Source organism: Marmota marmota, unplaced genomic scaffold (assembly GCF_001458135.2).
Source record: "Marmota marmota marmota unplaced genomic scaffold, marMar, whole genome shotgun sequence".
Taxonomy (NCBI): domain Eukaryota; kingdom Metazoa; phylum Chordata; class Mammalia; order Rodentia; family Sciuridae; genus Marmota; species Marmota marmota.
The window spans coordinates 11,140,943-11,150,794 of record NW_026000101.1 but is presented as its reverse complement, the minus strand read 5'-3'; the positions used below and the strand labels follow the sequence as shown (position 1 = coordinate 11,150,794).

General features: G+C 37.4%; 1 protein-coding gene across 1 annotated transcript in view; it reads right to left on the bottom strand.

Moving 5' to 3' along the window:
* Baat (bile acid-CoA:amino acid N-acyltransferase) overlaps positions 1-9,114 on the bottom strand; it is a 17,628-nt gene extending 8,514 nt beyond the window's left edge. Inside the window, exons 1-2 of the mRNA XM_015492264.2 lie at positions 8,988-9,114; positions 2,134-2,658 (exon numbers count right to left, since the gene is read on the bottom strand). Coding sequence (XP_015347750.1) covers positions 2,134-2,599 — 466 coding nt within the window. The 5' untranslated portion in view covers positions 2,600-2,658; positions 8,988-9,114. The remainder of the gene's footprint in view (positions 1-2,133; positions 2,659-8,987) is intronic.
* Between the last annotated feature and the right edge of the window lie 738 nt (positions 9,115-9,852).

Sequence of the window (9,852 nt, the reverse complement as noted above, 5' to 3'; positions counted from 1 at the left end):
TCACGATGCAGGATGCGAGGCAAGGCACTGCACTTGAGTGATCCCTCAACGGACCTCAAGGAAAGCATGTCCTATTGCATGCGGGTTTGACGTCCATGCCCCGCCCTACGAAAAAAGGCTTTAGCTGATATGGGATCAGGTCTGGGGAAGGCGCCTCCTTAGGACTGAACCATACATTGCAGCCACTTCTGCACAGTGGGATAGGACCTCTACTTTCGCCTGCATTGTTATATGAAATAAAAGGGGGAACTGTGGTAAGCCATTCTTATAGACCGTGGCCGCCATTAGAAGATGGCGCCTGCTTCCACTGTGGCCTGTGATAAACAACTCCTTTTATGGAGAGTTGGCGCGCAATCCCTTACCACCCTATGAGAGAGATCCACGTGGCGGCTTAGGATTGGGATGCGGGGGGTTTTATTAAGCTGTGCTTGGGTGTGCCAGGCGCGGGCGCTAGAAGATGATACATGACTCAAGGCCTGAATAAACTGTTGAAAGAAGAATCCTGTGTCGTGTTTCCCTGGCTGGCGAGGGGTCGCGACACTACACAACTCACCCTTCTGTGTTCCCACAGAACAAACACCTCAAGTGGAAAAACTAGTATACACAATGTCCAAAGGGTTCACAAACAATATATCCTGAATCAGCACACCATCCCAACATGGAAGAACTGTATCAATACACAAATTTTTAACAGGGGTGGAATGCTAAAGAAATAAAATTTTGTACTACTTACTTCCTGGTCCTGTACACAGTAAAGTGGTCTGTATGCTAATTACTGGCTATATAAAATTCCAATTTATCCAAACAAGTACTTGGGTCATGGTAAATTTGAAAAGGGAAGATTTATTCCTTCTACACCACCTCTAACTCTATGTTCCTAGAAATCAACCTTAATACATCAAGGGTCCTCAAGCCCTCTGTTATAGTTTAGATATTAGGTGTCCCCCAAAAGCTCCAGTGTGAGAAAGTTTAGAGGTGAAATGATTGGATTATGAAAGTCTTAATCTAAGCAGTGCATTAATCCCCTGATAGGGATTAACTGGATGGTAACTGTAGGCAGGTAGAGTATGGCTGAAGGAGGTGGGTCAATGGGGGCATGACTTTAGGGTATATATATTTTGTCCTGTAGAGTGGAGCTGTTGCTTGCTTCTTCCTAGTGCCATGTCCTGAGATGCTGTCCCCCATCATGCCCTTCTGTCTTAATGTACTGCCTTATCCCAGGTCCAGAACAATGGGATTGGCCATCTATGAACTAAGACCTCTGAGCCCTAAATCAGCTTTTCCTCCTCTAAAATTGTTCTTTTCAGGTCTTTTGGTCATAGCAGAGAAAAAGCTGACTAAAACACCATCTCAGTTCTATAAGTGAAAGATTAAATAAAGGCAACATATTCTGATGAGGCGAAGGCTATGTCCCAAATAAAAGCACTTGTTTGAGGCAGTAGGCCTCAAACAGATCAGAAACCTCGGTCTGGTGAAGTGTTCTGGGAACTATCTTTGCTTCATTCAGAGTCAAAATAAACTTTGAGCAATAGATGTTTAAAACTGTTTACTGGCATGAGGAGATCCCTGTGGGAAATAATTTGTATTCTGGTAAGTTTTATGGCCATTAGGAAGAATGCTATATTATCTGATTTATGGAATATTTTATAAATATGCAATATTTATGGACTCATGGGAATAAAGTGTCTTTGCATCATCTTCATTTGTTGCAGTTTTTCAAGCCATCACATCACCAGCTTATTGTGACAACAATGCAATAACATAGGCTTAAACTGAAATGCAACATAATAGAGCCCCCAAAGGTGCTGGGACACAGTTTCTGTGACATCAAGATGAGAGTCTTCAGAATAGTCAGGCTATAATGCAGATAAATTTAGTATAAATCCAAAACTTTGGAAACCCCACAATGTAGGGATTCCATTAACTATATTGGTCATATCCTTAGAGAAGCTCCAGGCTCAGAGTTGGAGTGTATTATTAGCACATTCCTGTTTTGATGACCTAAAGTTAACTCTGATTCTAAGGAAGGCAAGGAGAGCTCTATGAATTATCCACATCAAAACTAAATTGCTAGAAGGATTAAGTATTCAAAAGAAGAAAAGCAAGGATAATAACATCAGTAATTCAACTCACCTGAAGGTAGAAAGAGGGCTCCTCGAAGGTGGCCTTCCTCCACCTGGATCCGTGTGACACCAGGTGCCACATACCACCTTTCCAAAGTCAGGCTGACCTTTGAGATACTAGTAGCTTGATTTCCTAGTGGTGACATTAGGTCACAAAGTTTTATTTGGACCTGGAAAGGGCTATTCATCACATCTCTTTTCAATAGTCTAATTGATAGCTTTTCAGGTTTCAAGGACCAGAAGAGACCCATGGGATGGACTCCCACATAGTCACCTCCAAGTGCAGAATCATGTTCCAAGTCCACCTCACCAACTTTATTGGCCCTATAGTAGGCATGAGAATAAAACATGTTCTCCTTCTCGTCTTTCAGTGATGCCTGAAGAGTCACAATCTGAAAAGGAGTCAGGCCTGTAATCCGGATATGCACTGGCTCATCAACAAGTGCACTTAGCGGAGTAACTGTCAGCTGAACCATTTCTGGTGTGTGGCAATCTCAGATAATTCTTTAGGAAAATCTTCAACAAAACCTCAAAACTGAAAGAAAAAAGAAGGAATAAAATAAGTTAAAATAATAAAGTTAATGAATGGTGAACTAGACCTGGAGTCAGACCTCTTAGGATTCAGTTTTAACTCTCCAGTAGTTTAGCATATCCTATTGTAATCTTCTAATGCAAGACGCCTGAGGGCTTTCAACAAATTTCTAAAAGACAAAAAGTAAGATGATAAGTTTTATAATAATGAATTAGGGTTGAGGAAGCAGCAGTCCAAATGCACATGAATGATGTCAGTACTTCAAGAACATATCACAATTTGTCGTGTGGGAACTCTTGAAAAATAAGGTATAATAGATTATAAAACTGAGAGGCAGCCTTGAAAACAGAATGATTTATTGAATATGTCTCTAAATAGAACAGCTGGCTCCATTACAAATCCTCTCTCCAAACCCTGTAAACAGAATGTCTAACATTGAAGAATTTACCTATAATTGCACTAAAAAAAGGAGGACCTTTTCAAACTAGAGTAAAATCTTTCAAAAACTAAGCTGATGTGTGTATTTTTTCCTAGAGTAAAAATATCTACCACTTTGTATTTAGGATTTAGCAGTTCTTAAGCAAAACTAGAAGCTGACAAGACGTTCAGGGACACAGAGGTCTTACTGAACTTTTTATGATATCACTTTTAAAAATTAATATTTTGGTTAATTTGGAGAAAGCCACAAGAGTGACCACTCTTCTCTAATAATCATAACTAGCTGAATAAACTACAAAATCAAAGTTCGTTTAGTTTTTGACTTTGTTTCATTTTAACTCATTGAATTGCTGAGAATGCCAAGAATCCAAATGAAGTGAACACCAGCAAGTGACACACTACTCATAGGAGACAAGAAATTTTCTCTCCTACATGCTGATTTTCAATTATGATAAAGCAGAAAGAAAGAAACCCCATGGAGAAAAGTGAGAAATCAACAGAACATTTAATGGACTTTTAATGAATATGTGGAGGCTAGTTTGACAGATTAAAATTCTGAGAAACTCTAACCACAGACTTTCTCCATCTGCTGACTTTCTATACGACTGCATCACATGCTCAAGGACAGGGCATCAAAGACTGAGTGCAGGGAGGCATGCTGGGAGCTGAGATAAACTCTGAGGCACTGCAGGCCTTTGTATAAGTTAAGGCAGCTGCATTCCAAAGGTTGAGGGGAGAAGGACAGAGATAGATGTCCCCACACTCATGAAGCATAACTACAAAGAAAATCCCCTAGTGACTCTTCTTCCAGAAGAACTGCAAATCAGAATTCCCTAGTTTGAAAAGCTAGCATGGCCGTAAAGCACAAAGATCTACCCAGATGTTCCTTCATGCTGAGACCCCAGGCTCTTCTGATGAGAAAAATCCAATCCACAATGAAAACTATTGGAAACCAATGGTGCACTGAACCACACAAAGCCCAGATTCAGCTCAACCACAGATCAAACTGTTTTAGCCTCTAATTATCACTTTCTGACAGAATAAATAAAAACAAACAAACAAAAATCCTTTCCTGGAGGTAAATCTTTATTTAGTTAGTTAGTTATTTTTAGTCATCATTATTATTTTTTCAGTGCTGGGAATTCAGACTCAAGGGAAAGCTAGGCAAACACTCTACCACTGGGCTACATTCCCATACCTTTTAATTTCAGACAGGCTATGCCTAAATTGCCAAGGCTGGCCTTGAATTTGTGATCCTCTGCCTTAGCCTCAGAGTAGATGTATTACAAGTGTGTGCCACTGTGCTTCTCTCAGTCATTATTTTTATGCAAAATATCCAGGAGTCAATTCTTAAAAAATTATGAGGAACAAAAGAAGTTTTAAAATCAACTCATGATTATAAGAGAAAACAATCAGTAGAGTAGAAACGGAAATGGCCCAAATATCGGAATTATGAGACAGAAAATGGAAGAGTAAAGGACCAACCAAAGTAAGACAACACAATTGAAAGTAGCAAAGCTAAAGTACAAAGAGAGAAAAAAAAAAAAAAAGGAGTGTAAAAGAAGACCAGAAAACTTGAGATGTGTGGGACAATATTAAACACTAGTTAGACACAGGAGAGAGATCCAGAAGACATACTTGAAAAAATAATGGCTGAAATTCCCCCCAATTTGTTAAAAAACACCATGCCACAGTTGCAAGAAATTTGATAGAAGTCAAAAGCCAAGAAAACCACAACAATTACATTACAATCAAACTGGTAATATAAAGAACAAATTTTAAAAGTAGCTGAGAAACATAGAAATATTACATTTATGAGAATGACTAATATAAATAATATTTGAAACAATGAAAAGCCAGAAGACAAGAAATTTTAAAGAACTTAAAACACTAAAATGCCTTATCTAATAAAAATATATTTCAAAAATGAAGGGAAACTAAAGTTATTTACAGGAAACCTCTGAGAAATTATGTAGGCAACCTGCACTTCAAGAAATGCTCAAATATTGCAGGGAATTATCCCAGATAGAGAACTTAATCTGTTTGGGAAAGATGAAAATGAAGAGCCAAAAATGTAGTTATCTGAGCAAATATGAAAGTCCTTTTTCAAAATTTCCTCATATGTGTATGCATGTGTGTATTTAAATGTAATTAAAAGATTGTTTAACATTAAAATAATAAAAGAGTATAAGATGTAGAAATGACAAAAAGGTGAAAGTGGGATTAGCAGAAGTCTCTTGTGGTAAGAATCTTCTTTCACTGTTTTTTCAAGTTTAAAAAAATTATTTGCAAGTAGACTATGATAACTTAAAAGACCTGTCAGAAGTTCAGCTGAGCTAGGAAAGAAAGGGAGAGCTAAGCTGCCTGTTCCTGCTCCTCTGTCCAGCAGCCAATTAAAGCAACAAGCTAAAACCAAAAGGATTAAGCCATCCATCACTTACTGTGTTAGCATAGCAAATGTCTGAACTAGAGAAAGTGCTCAGGCAATGCAGGAAGAAGGTCAAGGGATCAGCCCAGAATCAGAGGCCATCTCACAGTGGAGGGAATCCCAAATAAAAGGCTCTTGAAATTTTATAGACCCCCTGGGGCAAGGAAGTGGAGGGGAAGGTTTAGGAATTGGAAAAATACTGAGTAATGAGTCAGAGTACAGAAAAGTGTCTAAATTTTCCCCTTCCTCAGGGCATAAGGAGGCCTCAGCAGAGGTGCCTGACAGAACTTGGAAATTGGGCTTGATCAAAAGTCTGAAAAGAGGCCTAAAAATAGAAGCCCCTGAGCTAGAAATGCAAATATGTGAAGAACATTGTGGACCTGAGTCTGACAACAACTCTTTTCAGAAATTGCAATGTGCTGGCTTATCATGAGGTCATCTTATCACTTGCTGTGTCACAATGTCTTGTATTTCAACTGCAAGACTCAAAGGCAAGGGGATAAAATCATCTGAGAATCATTCTTTCACCTATTTGGGAGTTCTTTCACATAATTTTCATTATATGTGAGCCTCACTGTGGTCTTTCTACAGAGGTTAGTTTGAATTTCCTCACAGGATGGTGTGTTAAAAGGGCAAATATTTCAAGAAAGATAGAGCCAGGTAAAAGTATAATCTCTGTCATTTTATATTGGTTGGAGAAGTCAGAAGGCACCATTAAAATTCAAGTGGAAGGCCATAGGCTTCTACAAGCAGTGGGACTAATATCAGTCACATTTTGTGAAATAAAAAAAGGATGTGGGATGAGATGCGTATTTGTGCTGCCATTTGCAATCTTTGGAAATACAATCTACCACAACAAGAAAGGGGGAATAAAGGATTACTCCTTTATTATTTATAATAAATAAACTTAATAGAAAACAAAATACCAACACTGGAGATTTAAACCCTATTATATTAATAATTTCATTAAATATATGTGTACTAAACACTCCAATTAGAGGATACGTGTTGTCAGACCAGTTCAAAAACCAGAAACACATTGTAAAGATTTACAGATAAAAGTAAAAGGGAAGAATATTCATGCAACACAAACATTGAGCAAAAGAAACTAGTGGGGCTATATTTAGCGACTTAGATAATGTTTTATATAATTACATATTTATTAACATATCTCAAGCTATTTATCAAGATAGTTAGAGAAAATGAAGGATGTTTCATAAGAAACAGTTTGTCCAAAATATTCTAAACACATATGTACTCTGCAATAACAAAGAGTTTCAAAATGCATGCACCAAAAAATATTCACATAATTGAAGATTTTAACACTTTCCTCAGTCATTTAAGCACATTTTTTTAAAAAATTAGTACGATACAGAAGATTTAAACACTTGCAACCAATTTTATCTAATTGACACTTATAAAACACTACACCTCAAAACTTCAGAATATAAACTCTTTCTAAAGAAACCAGCTTACTGATTTTTGCTTAGAATGTAGAGGACTGGATGTAGAAACTTAGAACATAGGACACTGAATGTAGAAACTGACCTAACAAAGTGTTTGAATCTCTGATTACTGAGCACTTAAAACGACTGCCCTATACAATGAATGGGTCAAAGAAGAAATAACTAGAAAATGGGAAGATATTGTTAACAGAATGATATTGAAAACAAAATATATTAAAAGTCTTACAAATTTAGTTCTGTGAGGAAGGGTACAACCCCCTCTTACAGGCACTTATACATAAGGCCAGGGGCAGCAAGAATACTTCAAGCTCCAAAACTCATGCTTTGTGGACAAAAGCCTTCCCTCTCTCTCCTCTCCATCCACCCTTCCTTCAGAATTGCCTGGAATACTTCAAGCTCCAAAACTCCAATATCAGATGCAAAGATAACAGTCTTTCAGACTGTTAAACCAGTTCTTACAACGACTTGTATAAGATCAAATCCTATATTAGAGGGATGAGGAGGCTAAAGGAAAGGTCATTTATTTACTATCAATTGATATTTCAAACAAGTTCAGTTCTGAAACCACCACTGGATATGCTGTATGTTGTTCATCCTTGTGATCTTTTCGAGAAAAAATATGGTGAAGGGAAGGCAGAATCTGGTATAGCAGGTTTGAGGAATGAGTATGATATCTGAGTTGTTCAAGAATGAGACACTGAAGGCTGAAGGGTGGGTCAAGGAAGAACTTACTGTGTATGTTATTCTGGGTTTCTCCAGAAGCTGACCTTGATAGAACAACTCAAGAACCAGTAGTTTATTTTTAAGGGATTCCAGGAAACATTAGTAGAGAGGTGAGAACCAAAAATTGATCAGCTGAGGGCCGTGTGTATGTGTGTGGATAGATGGATGGATGGATGGATGGACAGATAAATAGATAGATAGACATGAAAAAATGCTAGTAAGGATGAGCATATTGAGACAGAAGAGCTGAGAATAAGAATTGAATGAATAAAACATTGCTTCTGTTTCCTGAGGTTACAACGAGTTTATAGCTCAAAAGAATCATATTGCATTTGTTACAATATTCAAGAAAATGAACACTTACATTCACACAGCAATACATGGCAAAGCCAGGAATGGAATTCATATCTCCTACTCTTAGCCAAACTGATTAACAGATCAACAAAAATTTATCAAGGATCTATATTTGATAGTCACTGAAAGATTAGGTACAGTCCTGTTTTAACTAAGCTTAAGGTCTCGTATTTCCTTCCATATATCACCCATTAAGCTTCTAGTTAAATATCACATATCATCCAGTGTACCCAAACAGAAATTAACTCATACTTGTTTTCTTGATATGTTTTTAATCATGATGATTATACTTAGCTACCGGAAAGCATTTCTGAGTTGTATAAATAGATGTAACATGTATTTTCACAAAATGTAATTCTAACATGTCACTCACTAAAATAAAATTGCTGACTGGGGACGTGGAGAACACTTGCTTGGTGTACACAAGGCCCTGGGTTAGGTCCTCAGCACAGGAAAGGAAAGGAAAGGAAAGGAAAGGGAGAAAGAAAGGAAGGAAGAAGTCACCTTTCTAACAAAATATTTATAAATAGGACCACGATTTAGTTTTCTAGACTATAATGGTTTCTTCTATGTTCTAGAAAATAGTTGTTAAAAAGAGGGAGAAACATTGATGGGGACGGAAAAGATAAAGAAAAGTGATTTCTGATAACCTTTTTTTTCCTTAAAAATATACTCTGAGTATCCTCATTCATAGTAATTTCGTATTTACATTCTTTCTAAGAAAAATCTGACTGAAGACACTCTTACTGAGCACTCTTGGGTAACTCCACAGCTCTCTGAGATTATAAAAGGAGCAGAGAGACTATTTGTCCTCATAAACTCCTAAATTCCAAACACTGGAACAAATAACCTGATTTGTATTTCTAATTCAAGCTATTTCCCATCAGCTCAGAAGAAACACTCCGAAACCCAAAGCAAAATACCTTTTTTTCCCCTTCCTCTTGAGCCTTCTTTTCCAGCAGTAAAGGAAAAGGACAGTTACCCAGTTGCCCTGAAGGCCAAAACCTCAACTGTGTTTTGCAAGAGCTAACATCATCAGCTTATCTACCACCTGGCTCTAGTTTCTTATTAATTTTTAAACTTTAGTGAACCTAGCCCCCTCCCTTTGCCCTCTTTTCTTTTTATATTCTCTTGAAATCTCCTAGTCTTAGGGATAGACCCTACATTTTATTCACATATTAGTTTTCTTTATAGACAGTTTTTGTTTGTTTACCTCTACTGACACTCTTTGGGCATACCTGTCCTCTACAAATAAAGAACTACTGAATAACTCTGAATTTGCAAAGACTTTCTTTCCCAAGGCCATACTAGCTGGGAACTACAAATGTGGTCACAGTAATGGGTAGCAAAATACTTTTTCTAAGTCTTAATTCCAACTTTCAGAATTTGGGGAACACCAAATTTCCAAGTTCTTTCTCCTTCCTCATCTAATTCAGAGACTTTCGAGGCAGCTAGTCAAATAACAACAAAATATAAGGATAAACTCCATTAAAGTATTGGGTCTTGGGGCTAGGGTTTTGGCTCAGTGGTAGAGCCTAGCATGTGTAAGGCACTGGGTTCAATCCTCAGCACGACATATAAATAAATAAATAAAAATAAAGGTTAATCCACAACTAAAACACACACACACACACACACACACACACACAGTATTGGGTCTTATATGAAGTGATGGACCGCATTTTTAAAGTACAAACTTAAAGGAAACAATTAATAAATTTAACTTCTTTAAGTACTATTTTTTTTGGGGGGAGGGGGTATCAGGGATTGAACTCAGGGGCACTCAAC